The 26,092-nt window shown below is 55.9% G+C and overlaps 2 protein-coding genes across 5 annotated transcripts in view; one reads left to right on the top strand and one right to left on the bottom strand.

Moving 5' to 3' along the window:
* TSKU (tsukushi, small leucine rich proteoglycan) overlaps positions 1 to 26,092 on the bottom strand; it is a 215,662-nt gene that overhangs the window by 116,388 nt on the left and 73,182 nt on the right. The window lies entirely within an intron of this gene.
* LRRC32 (leucine rich repeat containing 32) lies at positions 4,633 to 17,999 on the top strand. 4 transcript variants are annotated; one of them, XM_012745136.2, is made up of 3 exons: positions 4,633 to 4,791; positions 9,692 to 9,782; positions 14,040 to 17,999. In XM_012745136.2, exons 2-3 carry the CDS (start codon positions 9,696 to 9,698, stop codon positions 15,942 to 15,944), a joined length of 1,992 nt encoding a protein of 663 aa, XP_012600590.2. In that variant the 5' UTR covers positions 4,633 to 4,791; positions 9,692 to 9,695; the 3' UTR covers positions 15,945 to 17,999. The 4 variants fall into 4 exon arrangements, with proteins under 4 accessions (XP_012600590.2, XP_012600591.2, XP_012600589.2 ...); XM_012745137.3 differs by lacking the exon at positions 4,633 to 4,791 and adding an exon at positions 4,800 to 5,392; XM_012745135.3 differs by lacking the exon at positions 4,633 to 4,791 and adding an exon at positions 4,800 to 5,601.

The raw sequence follows: 26,092 nt of genomic DNA, 5'->3' as shown, positions 1-26,092 counted from the left end.
GGAGGGCTGCCTGGGCCCAGCCCTTCCCTCACAGGAGCGGGCCCTGCCTGAGGGACCCGTCCGGGGTCGGGGACCTCTGTCCTGGGCCCCCAGCGCCCACAGTGCTAGGGTCTCCCTGACTCAGCTCCCGTCCCAGGCCAAGCCTCCCAGGACTAACTGGTCACTGGGCCTTCATTTGCCAACAGGCCCCTTCAGTCAACCGCAGAGCCACAGACCCTGGCGTGCGGAAGACGGCTTTTGCGCCACTCAGCTCTCCGCAGCCTCCCCATCTCCTCAAGGCCCCCTGAAGCTGGCAGGATGCCTGCCTCCGTATCACAGATGAGGAAACTGCGGAGGCGAGGGGGCCGTGGCTGGCCCCGGGGTTGTGCAGCTCCCTTGCGGCAGGACAGTCCCGCGGCCGCCTGGCGGCGCCTGTGCCAGCGCCCTGTTCCCACTAATGCTGGCTTCAGGGGCTCGCAGGCAGGTTTGCAGCCGCCTCACCCTGGGCTGGGCTCTGTCACTCTTGTTGGTACGCTGGAGACGGTACTTTGCAACCTCACAGACCATAGCCGAAAGCCATACTGATAAACCTTGGGTCATCAAGAAAAGGGTTCACCAGGTTTAACTTTCAAATGACTAAAGGGGAAGAAAAGGCTGCATGGCTCAACGGGACGAGCCCTCAGGTTCCCAGCAGCTGAGGAGCTGCAGAACGCTGCGGTTTCACGGTCCGCGGCTCAGCGCAGAGGCGAGCCCTGGTGACACTTCTGATCCTGCCCTGCCTGGTTCGCCCAGTCTCGAGTTCTCTCACCGAACACTCCCTCGGGGCCTCTGGGGGCCTCCAGACCCTTCAGCCCCAGCAGTCACTGATGGGCTCGGAGCCGGGAGCCGCCCGTGCGGCCGAGGGGAACCTGGGGCCTCGCCAGCAGCTGCTCCTCCTGCCGTGGCAACTCTAAGTGCCACGGTGGAGGGGTGACGTGGGGCCCCAGTGGGAACTGCGAACCAGCCAAGTCGGTCCCCGGCCACGTGTGAGGGCCTCCGATCCCAAGGACTTGGATGGGAGTGCCTGCTGTGCCCTGCCCTGTCACCTGTATGACGGCCGGCAAGTCACGGAGCCGCTCTGTGCCTCGGCCTCTCTTCTGCAAAAGGGGGCAAGGACAGTCCTCCCCTGCGCGCATGGCTGAGGGAAGGCGATAAGTGCAGGGCCTGGCACAGGCCTGGTCCAGCAAGCCCTCACTGTTCCCATTAAGCAGATCGGCCATTCCCCACAGCAAGAGACACAGCACCCGGCCTTTTATAGCGCCCTACTGTCCCTCCAGGGAGCGGCCCATAGCTGGTACGGTCTGGGCCCTTTTGCCATAGGGACAAAGGGTGGGTGGCTGGGGAAGAACTGGGGAACCCAGAGTTCTTCCCTAGAAGGCAGGGCCCGAGCAGGGGGAACCCCCTGACTCTCAGGGGTCTGTGTGGGTGCCGGGCAGGGGCAGGGAGTGAAGGCAGCCACATCTTCACACTGAGATCTGGCTTGGGAGTTAGGAGACCTGGGTTCAATTTCTGGCTCCAAAGCTGTGTGACTTTGGCCAGTTACTTAACCTTTCTGAGCCTTAATTTCCTACTCAGTAATGGAGGATAAAGACACCTAATTAGAAGGCTGTCTATGGCTGTCTTTATTCTGATTTGCCACATGAGATGAAGGTCTGGCCCACAGTGGGTGTTCTGCAAAGAGCAGTGGAAAATAAATTGGGGGTCTAGGATGTCATGGTCATTCTCACTCTGGTTCTACGGTTAGATGAGGACAACAAGGCTCAGAGAGGTTTAACGACTTGCCCAAGGTCACACAGGATGTGCACATCACTGCCTTTCTGGGCCACCAGCTCCTATGTAGGACCCTCAGATTTCAACCTGGTCTGAGGAAAAACTCATTCAGGGAGCCCTGGGCCTGACTCGGGGCCTGGGAGGGTTTGTCGTCTCAGACGCTAGCCCTGAGGACACAGGGAAAGATGTGTCTCCTATGGCCACTGACAGACGCATGGGAGAATGGACCATTTCCACACCAAGCTCCACTGTGCAGTCTGAGCTGCTGGCTGATGGGTGGTCCAGTGGGACTCCCCATGGCTGGAGGCATGCGAGCGGGAACTGAGCAATACTAGATGGAAAGCAGACCTTGGTGGCCTTTAAAAGAAAGCACCCTCCACATGCTGCCAGGCCGATCCGAGCCTGCTCAGTTCCCACATACCCATCTTCTGCGAGCTCAGCCTCCTGGACTTGGCTTTCAGGACCTCTGGACATCAGTCATCCTCTGTGTTCTCATCTGCCTCCCATCGGGTCAGGGAGCTCCACAAGGGCTGGTGTTGGACATTTGTATTCACCAGGGAAGGGAGGTCATGTTTACCCAGCAAGTAACAAGGGCCGGGCCTCATGACCGGGTACTTTACACACATTATGTGTGATCTCCATACGTTGGGTGCTATTAATAGTCTCACTTTGCAGATTAGCAAACTGAAATGAGAATGATCAAGCAACCTGCCAAAAGTGACACAACAGCATGCCTGCCATGACTGCTGAAGAAGTAAAGAGATGAAGGAAGGGGCACTGAGTGTGTGGGGCTGCTGGCTTTTAGCCCCTGGTCCCCAGAGGCATCTGCAGCAGGTGGGCAGGCTTGGTTGCCCATCTGTCTCCAACTCTCGGGTAGCCCCATCCGGGCAATGAGTAAGGTGGAACCCCATAAACTAACTAACCACAACCATAGCCTCTAGGGGTGTGTGGGACATGGGCCACTCACCCTCTGCCCACCCCGCCCCAGCCCTGCCCTGCCCCAGCCCAGTGCTTTCTGCTTGGTGGCAGCTCCGGGAAGGAAGAAGCAGCACTCAGTCAGCCTGGGCCTGGATGGCAGGGAGCAGGTGGGACAGGCGAGGCCAGGAACTGCCTGAATCTCCTTCAGCCATGCTCTCTGCTCAGCTCACACTGCAGGGGGGCTGCGAAGCACTTTCTTGGACATTTGGCCCCTTACCAAGGACCTAGTAAAGGAAGCCTATGGGGTATAGCAGAAGTATTCACCAATCCCCACAATAAAGGCAGTGAAAAGTTACCTAACACCCACTGGGTACAGGCCCCAGCCTGGATCCATTATACATAGTTCCGGCACTGACCCCAGGAAGTACCTAATATCTTTCCCACTTTATAGACAGAAACACTAAGGTTCCATTTGACCAAATAGAGTACTAGAGCCCAGAGAGAACCAGCTAGGCCTCTTGTGGGCATGGATCTGAGGCCTCAGGTGGATGAGAGGGAAGGGGAAGTTCAGATACCCTTCCCAGGCCCTGATGAGTGGTCCCTTCCCTGCACTTCCTACCTACCCCCTCATTGCAACTCAGCCCTCCTCCTTAGGGAAGCCTTCCCTGATTTTCTCCTCTGAGGCTAGATCAGGGCCCTGAGCTACCTGTTGTCACAGCTTATCCTCTCTGGGTTAACCCCATGTGTCCAGGTTTGTCTCCCCAGTGGATTGGATGGGAGGAAGAAAAGGCAGCCACTATATGGGCTTCAGGGAATCCAGCTTCTAAGCCTAGCTTTACCCTGATTTGCCACAAGGGCTTGGGTGGTCACTTTCATGCCTATAAAATGGAGCGACCTGCCCCACTCTCAGGGCCAGTGACCACCAGGGGAGAGAAACATTAAGGAAGAGGAAACTTCTACCCTCAAAACCAGAGCCTGGAGGACAGCCATGACCCCTCTCCCCCAGGCACCCCGTCCTGGAGTCCCTACCCGGCAGGGCAGAGTACCTGGGATGTGGTAGGGCCAAGGCATCTAGAAGAGAGGCTGCTTCAGGGAAGATCTGCTTCAACTCCTGATGTTAAAGACAATACTGCCTCCCCGTTTTTGCACAGTACTTAAAAAATTTGAGCAAGATGATGCCCAAACTGGCCTTGACTCATCTTTGGGGACAGATTGGGCTCAAATCCCTGACTCTTATAAACTGTGTGACTTTGGATACACCACTTAACCTTTCCGAGCCTCAGCTTCCCCAACTATAAACAGGGACCTTACTAGTCTCAGACAATTGGTTTTTATTTATATTCACTGTCACCACCCGTGGCCTCAGTTTCTCCATCTGAAAACTGGAGGCTTTGATGGTGCTGTTTCACAGGCTGTTAGGGGTCCAGGAGATGATGGAGGAGGACTGGTCTAACCACCAGAGCACAACCCAGAGGGAACTGGACTTGACCTGCCTGGACCCAACAGAGGGGACGACCGTGGTACGGGGAACCCCCTCCGTGGCCGCCCCAGGGCCAGTGAAGGGTCATTTCCTTCCGCATTCAGCCCTGCCTGCACCTCTCCTGTTCGCCCCCATGTAAGTGTGGCGGCGCCGGCAGCTGGGAGATTGGGGCCAGGCCGGATTTCCTCTGCGGACCTGCAGCTCCCAGAGCCACCCGCCTCTCCGGACCCTGCGGGCTCCTACAGCACGTGCGGCTGCCACCCGCAGGGCCTCTCCCTGCCGGCCCTTCATCCCGCCCCCTTCGCCCCTGCCCTTCCCTGCCGAGGTTCAGCGTGACGAAGATGCTTCACCCGCGCCCCCCGGTTCCGGATAAACCGAGTCACGCGTGACGGGCGCTAGGACCCCGCGGCGTTCCCAGGGGGCGTGGTGGGCGGGCGGCGAGGTGTTTAAATCGGGGCGAGCGGCCGGCTCCCGCGGGGCAGCGGAACGCCCGTGCGCCTCCTCGGGCCGCGACCCGGGGGCTGGCGTGGCGCGGGCGCGCGGGGCAGGGCTGCGCAAAATGCGCCGAGGCTGCCCGGGACAGGAGCTGCGGCCGCGCTGACCAGGTAGGAGCCGCCCGCGGGCGAGGCTGGCGGCCCCTGGGGCGCCCACCGTCCCGTCCGCGCGGGCGGGAGCAGGGGCGCGGCGCGGGCCGGACCGGTCTGTAGGGACCCCTCCCCCGGCACTCGCGTCCCACCGCCCCACTTCGCGCCTGCACACGGGCTCATCCTCCCTCTGCCCCCGAGACGTTTCCGAGGCTCCTGTCTCCGCGGATCTTTCCCGCGAAGGGGTGAGGCCGGCGTTCCCATCTGACAGCTGGGCAGACCGGGATTTGAATTCAGGTTTCCTGCAACCCTCCGGTCTGGCCCTGCGTGGGGCTGCCCGACCCCCGCGCTACACAGCCTGCCCGTCTCTCGCGGTGCGGGCGGGGGCACCGACGGCTCTCCAAGGGGCTCTGAAGCCAGCCTTCTTCCTGGGTGGCAAGACGTGAGGGACCCCCACCCCCACCCCGGGCTGCCTGAAATTCCGCCATCACAGCCACATTCCTTTGGGCTAAGGTCTAATTCCCCCGTGGGATGCACATGTCTCCAGAACCGGGCTTGCCCTCAGTGATTCACTGCTCAGCAGGAACGTCCGCGGCAGCTCTCCCAGGACCCCGCTCTGCCAGTAAGTCAGATGCAGGCTGAGCGGAGGGAGAGGGAGGACCCCGGAGCCCAGCCGGGAGCCGGTCTGCTCTGCTCCGTGCCTGTGTGTGAGGGGTCGCTGGCCGGGCTAGCGAGGGGATCTTGGCCTGGCGTGGTGGAAACATTTGCTTTGGAGGCAGATGGACTAGATTCTGTCCAGGACTCTGCTATTTGCTGCCTGTGTGACTTTGGGTAAGTCACCTCCCCGAGCCTCCTTTTCCTCACGGGCAAAATGGGGACAGTTCTATAGGAGGCAGTCAGCTTAGCGTGTGCTGGAGAAAACAAGAGCACGTAGACCTGGGTACATCCCAGCTCCAGGACACCTGGGAGCTGGGGAACTCTGGGAATAAGTCACCTCACCTTTCAGAACCTCAGTTTTCTTATCTGTAAAATCGGAATTAAACAGAAATTGCATCAATGGGTGGTTGTGAGAATTAAATGAGATGATATGGGTCAAGTGCTTAGAAGAATGTCTAACATCCTTAAATAGTTGGGATGGGCTTATTTTGATAGGCGTCATTGGCCCCCACCCCCATCTCTCTCTCTCTCTCTCTCTCTCTCTCTCTCTCACACACACACACACACACACACACACACACAAACACACACACACAAACACACACACACACACACTCTTTCAGAGTCCTGAGATGTCTGCTGCCTCCCCTTGCCTAGGCCACTGGTCTGCGGGCCGGGCGCCTCCCACTCAGCACAGCTCATCTGGGATGCTCAGCCCTGTGGGTCGCTGTCCCAGCTGGGAAGGACAGCAAGTATCCAGGGCACCTTCACAGCCATTCTCTGCTGGATCATTGCAATGGCTGGGGGTGGCCAGTGGCAGGTGGGAACCAGGCTGCTTGCCTTACAGGTGGGACACTGAGGCACGGAGAGGTTAGGGGAGCCCCAGGGAGTGGGGCTGGTGAGCGGTGGAATTTGGATTTGAGACTGGGCCTCAGTGAGTGACCCCAGTCCTCCCTTTTGAGAGAGAGTCACCCATATATGCTACATACTGTGTCCTGGGCACCACCGAGGAGTACCCACAGCTGAGGGGCCCTTTCCCTCCCGTCAGATGCCAGGACAGAGTTCCCTTCTGCTGCAGGGATGGTCCTTCCTGGATGTGCACATGGCCTTGGGGGTAGGGTGGGGTTTGGTAGAAGAGGAGGAAATAAGGGCCCCTTTGGCATCTCTGCCTTCAGGCTCAGCACTGAGCCAGGACCCGTCCTGTCCTCTACTCGCAATGCCACTCAGTCCACGGCAGCCTCTGCCCTCACTTCCCACTTGCTCACTAGATCTTTAGTGAGCACGTGCTCAGTAGGCTGCTGTTCCCATAGAATAAGAAATAGAAGGTCCAGGCGTGGTGGCTCACACCTGTAATCCTAGCACTCTGGGAGGCCGAGGCGGGAGGATTGCTCGAGCTCAGGAGTTGGAGACCAGCCTGAGCAAGAGCGAGACCCATCTCTATTAAAAATAGAAAAATTAACCAGGCATGATGGCACGCACCTGTAGTCTCAGCTACTCAGGAGGCTGAGGCAGGAGGCTCGCCTGAGCCCAGGAGTTTGAGGTTGCTGTGAGCTAGGCTGACGCCACCGCACTCTACTCAGGCCAATGGAGTGAGACTCTGTCTCAAAAAAAAAAAAAAAAAAAAAGAATAAGAAACAGAAGATCAGGAAATGATAAATGTGAGGAAAACAACAAAACATGTGAGGAGCAGGAAGAGCATTCCTGGCAGAGAGAACAGCAGGGGCAAAGGCCCCGAGGCAGGATTGAACCTGCTGTGTTTTAGGAAAAGTGAGAAAGCTGGAACTTGGTGAGGGGAGGGAAAATGGTCGATGGAGTTAGAGAGGAGCTTGTGTAAGGCTTGGAGTTTATCAAAGACTTTCAAACAGTAGAGGTTCGTGACCTGAGGGTCACTTTCAGATTGCACTCTGGCCGCTGTGTAAAGGACAGATTACAAGGGGTCGGGTGGAAGCAAGGAAGCAAACGACTGAGGCGGCCGTCGCTGCGGTCAAGGGCCAGGGCTGGGGTGGCGGCTCAGTGATGGTGGGGGCAGGTGGGCGCATCTGGGGCCCGTTGTTTGGGGAAAGCAGTCAGAACCCGCTGAAGGGGGGAAGGAATGTGGCAGGTGAGAGGAAAGTCCAGGAGAACAGCTCTCGCCAGGGCCACTGTGTCACCAAGACTCGTAGTGTCAATTGTCTGTGCCACCCCTGGCTTGTCATGTGCTATAAGATGGGTCTCAGAGGAGAGTGAGTCCCCTCTGCTCTAGGGGCACACCCCGGAGGGGTTCGGGTAAACCAACCATGAGTGCTTGGCGCTGTGCTCTGGGAGGAGCTTGGGGGCTCTGGGAGGACTGGAGTCCAGACTTGGGGAACCAAAGAGGGCTTCTTGGAGGAGGTGACGTCTAAGCTGAGACCTGAAAGATGAGGAGGTATTCAGCAGGAGAGGACATGATGGTTTGGAGCAGGGAGCCAGAGGACACGTGAGGCCTCCAGAACCCAGGGTGTGAGAGGGGCCAGGGAGACGGGAGGTTGGGAGCAGAGCTGGCCGGGCTCACACTCCCCGGTGCCCTGGAAGGCCCCCTGGAAGGGCTTTCACTCCACTCTGAGTAGGCTAGCTTTCAAACGGGTGCTGACGTTCTGTTTTTCAAACAGCAAAACCAAATTTCCTGTGAACGTGCAACCTGTGATCCAGGTGAGAGCAGAGCGGAGGTGGGGACAGGCCTGTGGCCCTGAGGGGAACCAGGGAATTTGGGTTAACAGGTACACCGTGGTCTTTGAAAGGACCTCAGAGCTGCCATCTGAATTTAAAATGCATTGCACTCGAAGACAGAAGCCCGTTTGAAAGCTAGCCTACTCAGAGTCAAGTGAAAACCCTTTGAGGGGGCCTTCTCTCCTAAAGCATCCTCCAGAGTCCCAGCTCAGCACTCATTTCCTGAACTCTCACTGTGGGAGACCTTACGGTGTAGAGGTTAAGGACACAGACCCAGGGGCCAGACTTGCCTGGGCTTGCCACTTGTTAGCTGTGTGACCTTGGGCATATTACTTAACCTCTCTGAGCCTCAGTTTTCCCTTCTGTAAAATGGGAACAGTGACAATGGAACCAAGCCAGGGAATTATTGTTAGGATTAAATGAGCTAATACTTGTAAATGTTGAGCAGAGTGCCTAGTGCATAATGAGGGCTCTGTAGGTGGCATTTTCATAGAATATATCTCATTTGGTCCTCAACAAAACTTGGGGTGGCTGTCACTAACCTCAGATGAGGAAACCGAGGCTCAGAGAGGTGAAGTGGCTTGTACAAGTTCACACAGTAGTAAGCAGAGGAGACGGGAGGGAACAGTGAGATGTGGGTGGCTCTGAGTCCAGTGCTCTTGGAGGGCTTTATATGTCCTTCCTTGTTAATAGTCTCTGTCCATGCTATCGTCATTTCTCCGCATGTTTTTGTGCCCGTGTTCCCAACACAGAGCCAAACATGAGGAGGTATTTAGTAGATATGAGTGAATGAATGAATGATACTGATGGCTGGCTTTGTATAGCCCTTGCACTTGGCTCCTGTCCTCAGTGAGGGAGTGAGCGAACCCCCAGACACTCGGGATTCAGCGCTGCCCAGGGCCTGTGTGGTCCCCTCCTGCCGCCCCTGGCTGTTGACAGAGTGGAGCGTGGCCTCAGTGAAAGTGCAGGGCCTGGCCGGCTCCTGGGGAAGTCCGCAGCCAGCGCCGGGGCAGGGCAGCCTCCTGTGCGGCTTCCTGTCAGGGCCCGGGCCCAGCCCGTGAACAATGGCAAGGGCCGGAGAATCAGAGAATCAAAAGGAAAAGGGCAAAAGAAGAGTGGGGGGAGGGGCAGAGAATGAGAAATTCCACGCGGGCGAAGGAGCTGGGATGGGAGGACCTGCTTATGGCCTGGGTGGGAATGGAGTCCGGGGCCCACCCGCCTCTGTCCCACCCACCCCCAGGCCCTGAGAGTGGCCCAGGGCAGCCCTCAGTGTCCCTTGGCCTCCTGCACACCCCTCCAAGCTGTCTGCTGCCAGGTGAGGGCTTTCAAAAACCCATATCTGACCAAGTCACCCACTGCTTTAAAACTCCTGCTTCCGCTGGGTGACGGTCCTGCTCCTCGGCCTGGTGTCAGGGGCCCTCTGTGACAGCCTATGGCCCCATTTCCCACCTGCTCCCTTCCCTGTTCATGGCACCTTTGTTCCAGCACCAGCTGTGGTCTGGGGCCCCCCAGGGGCAGCCCAGACAGGGTGGGAGCCAGTGGCCTCACGGTGTTCCCCTTTCCTCCTCTCCCTACACAGAGCCATGTGCCACCAGATCCTGCTGCTCCTGGCCGTGCTGACCCCAGGCCTGGCTGCCTCCCAACACCGAGACAAGGTGCCCTGTAAGATGGTAAGATACCCAGGCAGGGTAGGGGGCGCCCCACCTTCCCACCCTAGGGTGTCCTACTGCCCCAGCCCCAGAAGCCAGAGTTAGAAGAGTCAGGAGAGGAAAGGGGATATATTTTGCATTTAGTGAGCACCCACTAGAATGTTTAATGCCTTGTTTACCAAAAATTCCTGCCAGGTAAGCTCCATTATTCCCATTTTACAAAGCCCATAACTGAGGCTTGGAGAGTTTAGGTGACTTGTCCAAGGTCATTCAGCTAGGAACAGTGGGGCTGACACTGGAGTCTATTCCTCCAAGCTATCCCCATAGGGCAGTGGCCCAGCTGGGGGATCTAGAATGTGTATATGTGTGGGGGATTGGGGATGGGCCAGCTGGGAGGGACTTCTCTGTGCTGGTCTCTCCTGGGGACAAATTCCCTTCCCTAACTGGACTCCTCGATCTGGGACTACCTGCTGGGATGCCTCTCACTTATTACTGTGCAGGTCAGATGCTACCTCCTCCAGGAAGCCTCCCCTGACCTTCCCAGGCTAACCTAGTCTAGTTGCTCTCTCCTCTGGGCTCCTGCAGTCCCCAAGAGTCCCTCTGTCTTAATACCAAGCACACTAAGCGCATGGTTGGTGAAAGGACTCAAGCCAGTCTCACCTGCCAGACCAAGATCTTCTCTAGGGAAAAAGCTAGATTTGATTTGCTTTTTGTTCCTTTTTTCTGGCCCAAGACAGGGAAAGTCTACCCCTAACGTTCCTGTGACCCTGCGAGGTACAGGAGAAAGACACCACCTAGGTCCATTGGTAAGGCTGGGCAGTCACTGAGACCAAGGCCAGAGCCTGGCAGGGGAAAGGACAGGTCCTCTAGCAGCCCCACTTGGACCTGGGACTCAGAGCCTATGACATAGAACGGGCAGCTGCTTCAGGAGGCCGGAAGTGCTGGCAGCCCCCTGCCCATGGGTGCAAATGCTGGCTGTTGCCACCACTCTCAGAGCCTCAAGATTCCCAGGACCAGAATAATGGGCAGAGGAGGCCTCAGACGTCCCCAAATACAGATGCACAGTCTACTCTGGGGAGACTGAGGCTCAGAGATGAAGGGCCTTGGCCACCAGTAGGCACAGAGGAAGTGGGGCGAGCTTTGGATGCTGGGGAAATGAGATGATAGACAGGAAAGCATTTTCTGAACCAGCATGAAAGATAATACACTCAGGAGCTGGAGAGAAGACATGTGACCCACCAGGGCCTACAGATAGGAGGTGACAGACCCTGGATTCGAGGCGGCTCTCCATTATGCTGTCCACTGCCTGGCGCCTCTCCTCCCGTTTCCCTCCCACGTGCATATGGGAAAATGGAGCTGGATGGCAAGTCCTCTTTCCTCCCACAAAGGGAGCTGGGCAGCGGTATCCTGAAATCCCAGAGACAGTGGGTGGAAGCTCTAAACTCAGGGGACAAGGGCCAATTCCTCTAAGATCCCTCCCTCTGCAAATCAGGTGATGCTGGGGACTCTGAGATGTGGGGGCCCTAGGAATGGAGCGCTGAGCACCGCCCTGGCCTCAGGCTCCTTCCTGGACAGACGGGAGAGCCGGCTGTCCCAGTGCAACCCTGCCCACCAGCTGCTGCCCGGCCTCTAGAGCAAGGGTCCTGGGCACCTGGGTAGAAAGCAAGTCTTGGGCTCTGGGCTTGGCCATTGTGGTGTCCTGGCTCAACTCTCAGGGGCTGGGGCCCCAGGGAGGCTTTGCCGATCCACAGGTGTTATGCCTTTGGTTTGCACGTGGGGTAGCACGTGAAGCACCACCCTGTGCCCCCCACACTGTAAAGGCTCCGTAAACAGTGCCTGGTGTTATTCACTGTGCTGAGGGTATCGGCCTGGGGCTTGGCCAGCTGAGGGCCCAGTGGTCAGAACTCGGCATGCACCAATAGGAAAAGGGGTAGTTTTGAGCCCCCAGCTATCTGATTTGGGGTGGCCTAAGCCTCAGTTTCCTTAGGGGGTACAGTAGGAACAGGGCCACAATGCCTGGAGGATTAAATGAGGGGTCTCTGCACCCTGAAGCCTGACACGGAGCTGGTGTCCCCAACAGTGGTGGTCATGGTGTTCATGTTGTTGTTTCTTCTTTAAGTCAGAAACGCCCAGGGCGCTGGTGGTGCAGGGGAGGCTGTGCTTAGTGGCCCCGCAGGCAGGGAGGCTATGAGGGAGGCAGAGGCAAGGACTGGCCGGGCAGCCAGGGCGGGTTTCTGGTTTCCACGGGTGCCCAACTGTGGGGTGCCCCTGGGTCTGGGCCTTGAGGACGCTGCCTCCCCTGGAGCTTGTAGGGCCGGTCACTGTGCTGCCTTGAGTAGGAAGAGTCACACGGGTGTCTGCAACAGGCAGCTGTTCCTCACCCCCCTTGCCTCGGGGCTCTCGAGAGGAAGCACAGAGCTGAGCCAAGCCAGGAACATCCAGGCTCGTGTTTCTTCTCTGCCAGCTCAGCCACTGTGACCTCGTGCAAGTCACTGCCATCTTCAGGCCTCAGTCTCCCCGTCTGGGAAGTGGGTGGGCTGCAGTCTGTTTGCTCTAACAGTCTTTGGCTCTAATCCAAATATGTGGACCTTCCGTTTTCTTTCCTCTTGAGAGGGGATTGATTAATGCCTCGGGCCTTTGCTAAACTGATGACGTCTGTGGATCTTGTTCATTAGAAAAAATTACTGAGCACCTTCTGTGGGTCAGGTCCAGGGTATCCATGTCCCCCAAACAGTCTCTGTTTGCTCTGAGCACACCGTCTGGCAGGTCCCCACACAGTCACAGTTCAGGGCGGCAAAGCCATGAGAGAGGGAGCGCAGCCGGGAGCGCAGCGTGAAGGGCTCACCACGAGGATCAGGTCAGGGTGGCACAACCGGCACAGACAGGAGGCCCGGCGGGGGTTGAGGGGAGGCCCTGGTGGGCCGTGGTCAGGTGTGGTCACTGCATGTGGGCTGAATTGGGATGGGCTGGGAGGTGAGGGGACAGGTTGGCAAAGGCCACAGCCTTGAACACCCCTGCTGAGGCTCCCGGGCTTTGCCGGGGAGGGCTTTAAGCAGAGGTGCACAGAGCAGAGCTTTTGACAGTTGCCAGGCATTTGGTGGATGGATGGGACGGAAGGGGTCGGTGGAGACAGAGGCCGGGGGCAGGAGGGGCCTGAGCTGGGTGGTTGAGGAAGTCAGACCCTTTGCTGGGAAGGGCTGAGGTTCCTGGGGCGTTGGAAGAGATGAAGGGAGACCCGCATTTGCACAAAAAGAATTCTGGCCCCAGAGGGCACATTCTGTGGAAAGACAAGAGTGGGGCCTTTGGTTGTTAAAAGACCTGGGTTCAAATCCCAGCCCTGCTCCTCCCCAGCTGGGTTTCTGTCAGTAGGGTGACCACACCAGACAGGTGGGTGGCTGTGAGGACCAATGAGCCCACAGGCCTGAGAGTATTACACAAAATGTAAAATGTCACGTGGGTGCTGGGGAAGGATGAGTTACTGTCTGGATTAGAAACCAGAGTGGTAATGTGACTTGATGGAGGTTACACAGCACGAGCACAGTCCTGTCACCAAACACCATGGGTTGGGCCCTGGCCATCTTTTCCCCTGCCCCCTGCCCTGCCTCCAGGGACCTGGTGCTGGACCGGCCATGGAAGCAAGCCACCGCCTACAGGGCGCGGGCAGCAGCAGCAGAAAGGAGGCCACATCTGGGAGCGCCGTGAGGAGGGCAGGCTCCGGGCCCAGCTGTGCCCATGGAATGAGAGCTTGAATGAGATCTGGGGCGAAAGGCCAAGATGAAAAGTGATAACGGGAGCAGAAATTATAGTTTTCCCTCTTGGAAACATTCCCCCAAAGTGGATTCCCTTCTAACACTGGAAATGTAACTATCTGTGCCCATAGCAGGGACCCAGGATGTGGAGCAAGGAGCCCGGGGACCGAGCTTAGGTGACATATGGCTCAGTTTCCTGTGAAATGGGATAATAATCAGCACAGGGTTTCTCTTTGTTAGTGCATTTGTGCTTGGATCTGTCTATCCTCTCTCATCTGTCTACCCATGGAACCTGCACTGAGTCCCTTCCTTGTGCCCAGCACCGTGCTGGGTGCCAAAGACGGGGCAGGGAGTAGGATGGGCCATCCAGACAGGGGTGATTAGGCTGCGGTGGAGGAAGTCGAGCATTCTGGGAGTCCAGAGGAGGAGGCTGCCCAGGCCTGGCTAGTAATCCTTCCCAGAGAAGGGTGTCTGTTTCCATCCCCTTCTGCATCCATTCACGCCACTGCTCTCTTCCACGTTCCCGCAGGTGGACAAGGAGGTCTGGTGCCAGGGCCTGGGCCTGCTCCAGGTCCCCTCGGTCCTGCCGCTGGACACTGAGACCCTTGATCTATCTGGAAACCAGCTGCAGAGTGTCCTGGCCTCGCCCCTGGGCTTCTACACAGCACTTCGTCACCTGGACCTGAGCACCAACGAGATCAGCTTCCTGCAGCCGGGCGTCTTCCAGGCCCTGCCCCACCTGGAGCACCTCAGCCTGGCTCACAACCGCCTGGCAGTGGGCACTGCACTGAGTGCCGGCGGTCTGGGTCCCCTGCCGCACGTGTCCTCCCTGGACCTGTCGGGGAACAGCCTGTACAGCGGCCTGCTGGAGCGGCTGCTGGGGGAGGCGCCCGGCCTGCGCAGCCTGTCGCTGGCAGAGAACAGCCTGACGCGCCTCAGCCGCCACACGTTCCGCGGCATGCCCGCCCTGGAGCGGCTCGACCTGCACAGCAACGTGCTGATGGACATCGAGGACGGGGCCTTCGAGGCCCTGCCCCGCCTGGCCCACCTCAATCTCTCCAGGAATTCCCTCACCTGCATCTCCGACTTCAGCCTGCAGCAGCTGCGGGTGCTTGACCTGAGCTGCAACAGCATCGAGGCCTTTCAGACGGCCCCCGAGCCCCAGGCTGAGTACCAGCTCGCCTGGCTGGACCTGCGGGAGAACAAACTGCTCCACTTCCCCGACCTGGCCGCGCTCCCGAGGCTCATCTACCTGAACGTGTCCAACAACCTCATCCGTCTCCCTGCGGGGCCGCCCCAGGGCGGCGAGGGCGTCCACGCGCCCTCCGAGGGCTGGTCAGCCTCGCCCCCGGCAAACCCCAGCTGGAACGCCAGCGCCCATCCCCTCTCCCAGCTCTTGAATCTGGATTTGAGCTACAACGAGATCGAGCTCATCCCCGACGGCTTTCTTGAGCACCTGACCTCCCTGCGCTTCTTGAACCTCAGCCGAAACTGCTTGCGGGCCTTCGAGGCCCGGCGCTCGGGCTCCCTGCCCTGCCTGGTGCTCCTGGACTTAAGCCACAATGCGCTGGAGGCACTGGAACTGAGTGCCAGGGCCCTGGGGTCCCTGCAGACACTGCTCCTCCAGGACAACGCCCTGCGGGACCTGCCCCCCTACACCTTTGCCAGCCTGAGCAGCCTGCAGAGGCTCAACCTGCAGGGGAACCGGGTCAGCCCCTGCGGGGGGCCGGGGGAGCCTGGGCCCTCAGGCTGTGTGGCCTTCTCTGGCATCTCCTCCCTCCGCATCCTGAACCTGGTGGACAATGAGATGGAGGTTCTCGGGGCCGGGGCCTTCCTCCACACGCCACTCACTGAGCTGGACCTCTCTGCCAACCCGGGACTGGACGTGGCCACAGGCGCCTTGGCGGGCCTGGAGGCCTCCTTGGAGGTGCTGGCGCTGCAGGGCAACGGGCTGGTGGTGCTGCAGGTGGACCTGCCCTGCTTCCGCTGCCTCAAGCGGCTCAACCTCGCCCAGAACCGCCTCAGCCACCTGCCTGCCTGGACGCAGGCCGTGTCACTGGAGGTGCTGGACCTGCGGAACAACAGCTTCAGCCTCCTGCCAGGCAGCGCCATGGGCGGCCTGGAGACCAGCCTCCGGCGCCTCTACCTGCGGGGGAATCCGCTGAGCTGCTGCGGCAATGGCTGGCTGGCCGCCCAGCTGCACCGGGGCCGTGTGGACGTGGATGCCACCCAAGACCTGGTCTGTCACCTCGGCTCCCAGGAGAAGGTGTCCTTGAGCCACGTGCGTCCTGAGGACTGTGAGAAAGGGGGGCTCAAGAACGTCAACCTCGTCATCATCCTCACCTTCACGCTGGTTTCTGCTGTGCTGCTCACCATGCTGGCCACCTGTTGCTGTGTCCGCCGGCAGAAGTTCAACCAACAGTACAAAGCCTGAAGGGGCTGGGGGACACTGCCAGGTCAGTGAGGGAGCCAGAGGCACACAGAAGGGTGAGGACTGACCCATGGTCACACGGTGACCCTGCTATCTAAATCCCAGCCCAGGGCTCCTTTCTCTGCATCCCGCTGTGTCAGCAGGTGACCCACTTCCCAGGCTGCCCTTGGGGTCCGGCCGTGGAAGTCGGAAGTTGGGCAGTTTCAAGGATGGCAGAGAATAATGTTGATCCATCAACAGATCTTCGCTGAGCATCTGTTTTGGGCCACACCCTGCTCTGGACACTGGAGACGCTGGTAAATGAGACACATTCCTGACCTCAAGAACCTCCCAGTCTGGTAGGAGAGATAGTTGCAGAGCTGTGCCATGGCCACACAGCGTGGCTGGGCCTAAGAGTGTGGAAGCCCAGGGCTCCAGAGCTCTGCAGCCCCTGCAGGCCGGCGTGGAGAGTCCTGCCCGGCCATGCCAGGGCAGGGGAGGGCCAAGCCCAGGAGGATTTGTCTGAGACGTTTCCAAGCAGACTATTTGTCACATCTTCTGATAATGACTTTCAGCCTCTCGAAGGGCTTGTGACTGGAAGAGAGAACTGGAGCCGCATGAGTGTGTCTTGGATCCAGTGCTGTTCGTCGAGCTGTGGCAGCTCCAGCAGGGGCTGGTTAAGAGGTTGTCACCCTGGGCTCCAGCCCAGCACTGGGCCATTCCGTTTCCTGCTCTGACAGGCTCTTTCCCCACCTGACACTCTCAGGTAGCATACCCTGACCCCGATCCTGCCCTAAACGCCCTCTCCAGCTCCCTTCTTTCCCCATTCCAGCCCCACCCTGGCTGCTGAGCCAGCGTTAGAACTTAGATATCTGGTTCTGTTTTGCACTCGGCTTGGCAGCTTCAATGCAAAAATCCAAGCCTTGTGTCTGTCTCTATATGACAGCCGTTGGAGGTTGGCATTTTATTCCTATTTTACAAAACAGGAAGCTAAGGCTCCAAAAGTCTTGCTCTGGGGCCATACAACTAATAAATGCCACAGCTGAGATTCGGATCCACATCTTTCTGTCCTTAGGGGCCAAGCTTTGCCACTGTGGGGGCTGCAGACTGTTAGGTAGACAGGAAGTGGCCCCACGTGGCCTGAACAGGGCCTGGGAGTGTCCCGTGCTGTGCACACCCACTCTCTCCTCTCTCCCAGGCAGGCAGAGAAGACAGGACGCTGCAGGCCTCCCCCCTCCCTCTTTGCCTCAGTTTCCCTCATTCCCCCTTTGCACACTGGAGTGGGTTCTCCTGTTTCTCTTCCTGCTCTTGCATTCCTCATTCCCTCTGGTCTATGGAGTAGAGCCTGGAGTTTGAGACCCTGGAGTCCAATCTCCCCATTATACAGAGAGGGCCACTGAGGCTTAGGAAGAGAATGGGACTTGCTGAGAACTGCACAAGTTGGTGGCGGAGCCACTGAAACAAGAAGATTCAGATCTTATTTGGGGGTGGGCCTGAGTGGTGTCCACTCTTGCCTGTCATGTCACAAGATGAAGCTGGCTCCAAACTTTCTTTCTGTTCCTCATCATGAAGGGATTTCTTTTTCTTCTGAAAAAGAAATAGGTGGAAAGGCCCACCAGATAACTCCCTGTCCCTCATACCATGGAGTCAGAAGCTGTCTGAGAAGAAAGGAAGCCCTGGATCCAGCCTGAGACCCTGTGTCACTGTCTTCATCGTCTTACCTGTGTTCGGCCCACGGTCTGGCTCAGGGCCCTTGGTCATGTGTGAGAAAATGAAAGTGCCATACTCTCTCCACCCATTTTACAGATATGAAAACCGAGACCCAGAGGCTTTAAGGGAGAGTCAATGGGCAGAGCCAGGACTAGGCCACAGTGGTGCGTGGGCAGCAGGGTGGACCCAGTCCTGGCTGGGACCAGACCACAGATGCTACTGCACACACCAAGGTGTCGGCCCCCACGCCCGACTTTGAAAACACTACACGGTGCTGCTGTCACTCCCACAAGCCGGGCCACAGCCCAGGCCTCGGGACCAGCTCTTTGTATAACCCACCTGAATGTATTAAAAGTAATTTTGGAGAAACAGTGTGGCCCGCCAGCCTCCTCTTTGCCGAGGACAACCGGCATCATCGCGTCCACTTGAACCCTGTGGTCCCCTCTCCTTCCACTGCGGGCTTTCCATCCTCCTGGTGAATCCCTGGGGACACAGAGGCTCTGGGTCATCGCCACCCTGGACCTCGGGGCCTCAGCCACCAGCACGACCCCTGCCACACCGCTGCCCCTCTCGCTCAGCAGACAACCTGCTCCCCACCCCAGGCTGAGAGGATGGTGACTGTCGTTGGTTCCCGTCCTCCTGGGCCACACACCCTCCTTTCTCTGTGCCCCTCATGGGTCCCCAGCCCCTTCCTCTCTCACTCCTCTCCTGTCTCCTTTCCCTCTCAGACTTCAGTTGGACACAAGTCTTGCCCATCTTAAAAACAGCAGAAAGACCCTTAAACCACGTCACCCTTCTCCCCCTCTTCACAGGCAGCTTTCTGGAAAAGTGGTTTCCCTCGCCGCCCCCCACTCTCAACCCAGCCTGGCTGCCTCAGCCCCTCCCTGCCCACGCTGCCCTTGCTCAGGGCTCCCTGGTGTTCTTTGCCAGACTCAGCGCACTTTACAGACCTCCTCTGTCTGAGCCCCGCAGCGGCCACTCCCCCACCATCCCGCTGCACCACCCCCAGGATGCTTTCCCTGCGGCTGTGACCTCACACATAAAGCTGTCTCCTGCCTCTCCATCCACTCCTGTTTCGGGGCTCTGTGCTTGCCTTCCTTGGGCCGTCTCTGATGGTGATCACCAGAACTCCATCCCAGGCCCTCTTCTCTGGGGAACGCCACGGCCCTCATAGCTGTAGCCACCCCACGGCTCTGATGACAGTGCCTGCGTCCCTGTCTCCAGCCCCACCCTCCTGAGCGGCCAGCCCTGGTACCCAGAGGCCTCCCCCGCTAAGGGCGAAAGGTCCCTGAGGGTTGGAGAATTGAGTTAGCGATCTGCTGGGCTGCAGATGAAAGCAACCAGTCCTGGTTCCTGGATGGGACTGGGGGTCAGTGTGGGGTGCGAGGCTGCGAGGAGGGGATAGGAGCCATTTTTGTTTTGTTTTGTTTTGTTGCAGCCCCAGGCCTTGTCCCCTGGCGGCCCACTCCTCTTCTCAGCAGCCAGACAGCCAGACCCGCAGGTGCCAGCCCTCTCTGCTCAGCTGCTTCTCCCCCAAGCTCCCTGGCCCCAGGCGCCCTGGACCTTCCCCTCAGGCCAGCGGCCTGGCCTGGCTGTGTGGCAGCTCTGCCTCCTGGAGATTGCGCCGGCCCAGCCTCTCCTCTGGCCTGTGCCCTCTCACCTCCCCATTCCTGCTCTGTCTCCCGCTCTCCACTGGGAAGTTTCAAATGCCTGTTTGATGGGGTGTGCTGGGGTGGGGAGGCGTGTGGTGCTCAAGGACTAAGAGGAAGGCAGCAGCCGCTCGGGCCTCCCACCCAGCAGGGAGCCCACCAGGCTCCTGACCCCTTTTCCTGGCAAACAGGGGAGTTTGCTTACCTGGCCAAGACCCCCAGTGAGGCAGAAATTCCTGTTTTCAGCCAAACATGGACGCAGCTGCCAACTAGGTCATCAGAGCATCCGGCTTCCCGAGCTGTCAGCAAGTTCTAGAGACAGGGAGGACCTGGCCGCTCCCTGTCACAGTGGACCCACCCGAGGTGCCAGCTCCGGGAGCTGGTGTGCTCGCTCCACCAGCACAGCCGGGACCCACCAGCTCCTCACCTGCCCAGGGCCCCTGTGCTGGTCAGGACCTGGGACCTGCCGTCCTGCGCCCTTGTCCTTTGGGCCACTCACCTGCCCCCGACAGGCCGGGGCCCTGCCACCCTCCAGCCCCCTCTCCCCGCCGCCACCCACAGCGTGCTTGAGCTGGCAATGGCCGGGCACTGCTGGGTAGGCTGTGCTGCCAGTGGATGTGCATTGTTGTGTTTAGCGCTAACCATCTTCGAAGGCATTTCTATTGTTCACTTCAGAGAAACTGAGACTTAACCCAGGTCTGTGCCCCTCCGGAGCCAGCCGTCTCAACCATTAGGCCGCATGGCCACTCCTGTCCCCGCCCAGCGCCAGGCTGTCCTGCCTCTCACCCAGCGCCTGCCCGCACCACCTCCTCCCACAGCTCCTCCAGCTGCCCGGCTACCCTCAGCAGTGGCATTGGTGGCTACCTGACCCCCTGCCAGGCCAAGAGCTCCTGGGGGAGGTCCTGCCCTGAGTCCTTGCTGTGTCCCTAGGGCCTGTGAGTTCAGAAGAGGCTTCCTGAGTGCACGGCCCCTGCCCTCCAGGACTTACAAACTTGTGGGATTGCAACAGGCCCTCACACAGAGAACGGGGTGACTAGGCTTCTCACATACACCCAAGGGACACAGAGGGGACACAGAGGGGGTGCAGGGTGCGGGCAGTAAGGCCGCAGAGGCCAGTGGGGAGGCGCAGGAAGAGTCCTCTCTGACCACCCTCTGTTCCCCTTCAGCTTCCTCCTTAGCTGCCTTAGCTTCGTCCCTCCCCGTGCCCCTCCTGCTCCCATGCTTGTCTCCTCCTTCCCCTCCCTTGCCCCCCCCACCCCCACCCCCTATCTCACTGGAAACAGTTGGGGCTGTGGTGGCTGAGAACTGGGAAGGTGGAGGGCAGGAGGCTCAAGCTGTTTATAGGAACCGCAGCGGCTCCATCCATCAGCTCTGTTTGGAGCTGGAGACCAAGCATAATAAATACTTTGGCTCCTCCCCAGCTGTGCTTTCCTGAACTTGGCCATGCGAGCTCCAAAGCTCTCTGGCCTGCTGGTTCTCAGGACCCAGCTCCCACCCCAACCCACCCCACCCCACCCCACCCTACCCCACCTCCCACCCAGCTGCTCTGGAAAGAGCCTGGCCTCTGGGACCAGAAACGCAGGCCTGAGTCCAGGCTCTGCTACTCGTTGGCTGTGGAAGCAAAGGCAAGTCATGCCCCTGATCTGTGCCTCCATTTCCCCATCTGTAAAATGGGGTCACAACTACTGCCCCTGCCCCAGCTCACAGCACTGCTCATTCATTAGCATCTGCTCTGTGCAGGATACATGGGAACAATCCAACGGAGAGAGGGTCACACTACACACAGGCCAGGAAGTGGTCAGTGCCACGGGGGAGGTCCAGATTTTGTGCTCAGGGAGTTTGTTTGCAGCAGGGAGCAGCCCTTCCAGCTGGAGGAGCGAGGGGAGACTTCTAGGACATCTGGGCTAGCCCTGCAAGGAAGGGTAGGATTTCCACATGTGGAGATGGGGAGAGGCTCTTGCAGGCAGAACAAATGGCAGGAGCGAAAGCCTGGCTTCGGGAAGACCCGGCGCAAGTGGGGAGTAAGAGGAGTCTGCCTGTGCCCAGCCTGCGCCCCATCTCGTCCAACTTTGTCCTGTCTGATCCTTCAGCTCCTTCCGCTCAGAACTTCTACCCTTCTGGAACCTTTCCTCCTTCCCTGGAGAGCTTCCAACTCACCCAGCCAGGCTCTCCCTAGTTGTGGTGCATTCCCAGAATTCTGCCGTCATGTCCCTGCTCCCACCTCCTCCCAAAAAGCCACCCTAGAAAGCAGAAGATTCAGATCGGGACAAGTCATTGGCCAATAGCACATGTTTTTGGAATGAATAAGGGAATAAGTGAATAAAGAAATGAATCAAAGAGTGAGTCAATGAAAAAGAGACTACGTGAGTGAGTGAATGATTGAAAGCAACCAGTGAGCCCCGCTGCGTTCCACACAGGGCGCTACACACGCAAGGTCCCTCCCCTTGTGGCACTTACAGCTTATTGGGGCAATACACATTAAACACAGACAGGAAAAATTAAAAACAATGGCAAGCTGTGATGAGCACTATGAAAGGAGTAATAATAAAAGGGAGACATGACGGAGGTGGAGGCAGGACTCAGAGGAGTCCTCTCTGAGGACATAATCTGTAAGCTAAGCCTGAAGGAGGACTGAAGTTGAGAGAAGAAGCAAATTAATATTCTGTTTAGCCTTTTCCCTCACACGCATGAATTTTCCAAGATGCCTGTGGAGAGTGGGGACTGAACTCTGAGCCCTGAGGTCCTTTTTCATGCACTGAAAGTGGCCCCCACGGGTAACCCACTGCCCCTCAGTGTCTTACTGCCCCATTCTAGAATCATGGAGAAAAACATGGAAGGCCACACATAGTGCAGTGGGAGGGACTGCCAAGGGGCGGTGGTCCCAGGAGTCAAGTATTGCGGGCCAGAGGGCTAGATAGGCTGCAGGGTGTAAGAGTCCAATTCCAAAGGCCCCTGCTCTTTCATTTTGGGGGGAGGGGAGTTGCAGAGGATGGGCTTGTATCCCTCCTTTCTTTCCCCTCCACCCTCATCAGCTTGCACCGCCCCCGCCCCACTCCAAGTAGCCCATATTTCACATTCTTGTACCCAACCTTCCGTACGTTTTCTCCACAATCATGTAATCATTGACAGACACATTTAAATCGTATGCCAATATACTTATGCATGCATTAGAGATCTTTGATCATTGTTTTATAAAAATGGGATCATATTCTATACACTGTCCTGCATATTGCTTTTTAAATTCAACAATACTTCAAGAAAATCCCACCAAATAAATGGATATGGCTCTGATTCATTTTTGACAGTACGTAATATTCCAGAGTGTGAAGATTCCATAATTTATCTGGCCATTCACCTACTGATGAGCATTAGCTTTAGCTTTTCTTCAACTATAAACATGCTGCAATCAAATTCCTGTTCATATGCTTGTATTCCCCAGGAGTTGTGTTTCTGTGGAATAAATATCTAGAGGTGAGATTTTAGATCAGTGGATAAACATTCTATATGTTTTAATATAGATTATATATATAAATATGCATAATTTTAATAGAGTTTACTTTTCAAAAATACAGTGATGGTTCATATTTCCACAATGTATGAGAATATCTTTTCCTGTGTTTCCCTGACAGAAATACAGGTTTTATTGGCAAGCGACACTGTCACACAAAAACCCAAACAGCTGAGTGTGGTGGACTGCACCTGTAGTTCCAACTATTCAGGAGGCTAAGGCAGGAGTATTGCTTGAGCCCAGAAATTCAAGGTTATAGTGAGTTATGATCATACCACTGCACTCCAGCCTGGGAAACACAATGAGACTCTGTCTCTTAAAAAAAAAAAAATCAAGATCATTGCCCTGTGTTTGTAATGGAATGGATTTGGGGAGGTGTGACATTTCTATGATATTGTCTTCCCATCCAAGATCATGGTACATCTTTCTATTTGTTTAGATCTGTGTTCTTTCTATGAGTACAAGGTTGTATAGTTTTCTTCATATGGGCCCTATGTCCTTCTTGTTAAATTTATTCCTGAGTATTTTGTAGCTTTTGTCAGTATTGTAAATGGCATATTTTTTCTATTTCCATTTCTATGTGTTTACAAGAAAAGCAATTGGTTTTTGTATATTTAAGTTGTATCTAACAACACCATTTTTTCTTAATAATTTAAGTAGATTTTTTCTTTTGTTTTGCATTTATTTTTGTTTGTGTGGGCTAGAGTTTCTTAGTCTTTCTAGATATACAATAATTTAACTGCCTTATTTTCCCATAGTTCCCTTGACACTCTCACCACAGTGGCATCTGACTACAGCCATGGCTCTCTTCACCTGGCCTGCACCCGCATTGCAGGGACTCCCACTGCCTACCACAGAACTCCTTTTCCCATCTCCTTTCTTTTCAAAACCAGTTCCCTGTTTCTCTGGTTTACAGGAACAGAGTGGAAGCCGGGGTCGAGGAGAGCTGAAAATCACCGCTACTTTCTTCCACAGAATGAATTTGTTCCACCCTAACTGGAATTCTTTTCTCCTTCTAGAGCAAAGGTTCAAAACTGGTGGATCACGGGCCAGATTTAGCCTTCAGACATGCTTTATTTGGCCCACACAGTGGTTTATAAAAATTTTGGTTCGTTGCCAACATTTAAAAATTGGAAGAGTTGTTTGTATGGGAACATAGAAAAATCTGGATTTCTGATTTTTCTTAAAATCCTGGAAAATATGAGAAACTGGGTTCTCAGCCTATAGGACAATGAGTAGCAGGAGCCATGAAATTGCATTTCCCATGTAGACTGTGAGCTCCTCAGAAGCAGGGAGTCATCCTGTTCCTTCTGTGCCCCCAGCATCTGACTCGGGGCCTGGCTCCAGGCAGGGGTTCATGTAAATTTGATTCCTTTCCTTCAGTATCATGCACAAGTTTTAAAGACATGTGAGTTGACCTATACAATAATGGTTCTGAACTCTCTTGCGCCGTGGACCCTGCCGTGGACCCCTTGGCAGTCTCAGGGAGCCCATGGACAGCTTTTCAGATTAAAGTTTTATTTTAATTCATAAAATAAAAAAATAGGCCGGGCGCGGTGGCTCACGCCTGTAATCCTAGCACTTTGGGAGGCCGAGGCGGGCGGATCGCTCAAGGTCAGGAGTTCGAAACCAGCCTGAGCGAGACTCCGTCTCTACCAAAAATAGAAAGAAATTAATTGACCAACTAAAAAATATATATATACAAAAAATTAGCCGGGCATGGTGGCGCATGCCTGTAGTCCCAGCTACTCAGGAGGCTGAGGCAGTAGGATCGCTGAGCCCAGGAGATTGAGGTTGCTGTGAGCCAGGCTGATGCCACGGCACTCACTCTAGCCTGGGCAACAAAGTGAGACTCTGTCTCCAAAAAAAAAAAAAAAAAATACACATACTTACAAAGGAAATTTGCATATTATATGCAAATTATCAAAATATTTAAAAATAAATTATTATTTAGTAATACATATTGTTTATTAGCACATTAGATAACAAGATCTAGCAGCAGGTCTAGCAACTACTGTAATTTTGAAGCACTGATATTTTGAGAGATCCGCAACACTCAGTTATAGCAAGGTATGAAAACATCTGGGATTTCTGTTGGGTACAGGGCTGCTAAAGTCACAGGTACTGCTAATACTACAGGGATTTGTGGCCTACACTGTAGATGGAAAGAATGGTTATGTTTCACTGAAAGGCTAAAGATAAAAATAAGGATGTAATTGTTTTCTCAACCAGGTTCACAGATTCCAGGAATTCTATGCACGGGTCCCATGCATCTCAGATCAAAACCTCTGCTCTTGGGAGAAGGTGCTAATGACAGCTACAACTGAGCCACAGTAACAAAGAAACATCATCCCATAGAAACCACCCCAGTCTTGGGTGTTCTCATTCAGGGCAGGGTGTACATTAGATCACCTTTTTTGGAGGACTCTTTGGCAATATGTTCCAAGAATCTTTAAAATGTGCTGCTTTAGGCCAGTAATTCTGTTTCTAGGAGCTTATCCTAAGGAAATAAAGATGCAGCCAAAGAAAAAATTGAGTGTGAAGGTATTTATCATAGCCAAAGACACAACCAGTTTTCGTGGAGTCAGAAGTTTATACAATTTGAGGGCCCCTTTAACACAAAGAATACAAAATTATGAATATATTAAATAAAATTGCTGGGTCCCTTCCAGGCATTTGGAAAGGCCCTGTGTAAATGAGGGGCCCTTCATTAGCTTCACATAAATTCACCCCAAACATAGCATTATTAATAATCACCTAAAATTAGAAACAACCTAAAGCAGCCAACCACTGGGGATTGGTATAATAAGTTGTAGTGTATCCATACAAGCGAATACTAATCCATCATTTTAAATGATGTGAATGTAGAGGTCTATTTACTAACATGGAAAGATGCTCAAAACGGAGTATGAAGTGAAAAAAGCAGATTATGAAATGTTATGTGCAGTAAAATCCCAGTTTTGTTAAAAATAACATATTATTTATGGGCAATGGGAGGTTAAATGGGGCTTTTCGTGTCTCAGAATGGCTGCTGCACCCCAGAGCCCCCAGGGCAGCACCTGACACAGCCCAGCAGGACTCAGGCAGGTTGTGATGTCCTCTCCCATCACCTGCTTCCAGAGCAGGCAGTGACCCAGGAGAGGAGGGGCCCTGAGGCCTTCCTTGGGGACAGTCATCTCAGCGCTGCACTTCACCCCACATGGCTCAAGCCAAGCAACTGGGGCTTCCTAGGACACAGAGCTTGACTCACCTCTCCCCTGGAAAAGTCTAAAGGTGAGAGGCCAGTAGGAGCTCACCCTGGTGGT

This window comes from Microcebus murinus, chromosome 4 (genome assembly GCF_040939455.1).
Source record: "Microcebus murinus isolate Inina chromosome 4, M.murinus_Inina_mat1.0, whole genome shotgun sequence".
NCBI lineage: Eukaryota > Metazoa > Chordata > Mammalia > Primates > Cheirogaleidae > Microcebus > Microcebus murinus.
This window is presented reverse-complemented; position numbering and strand designations above follow the sequence as displayed.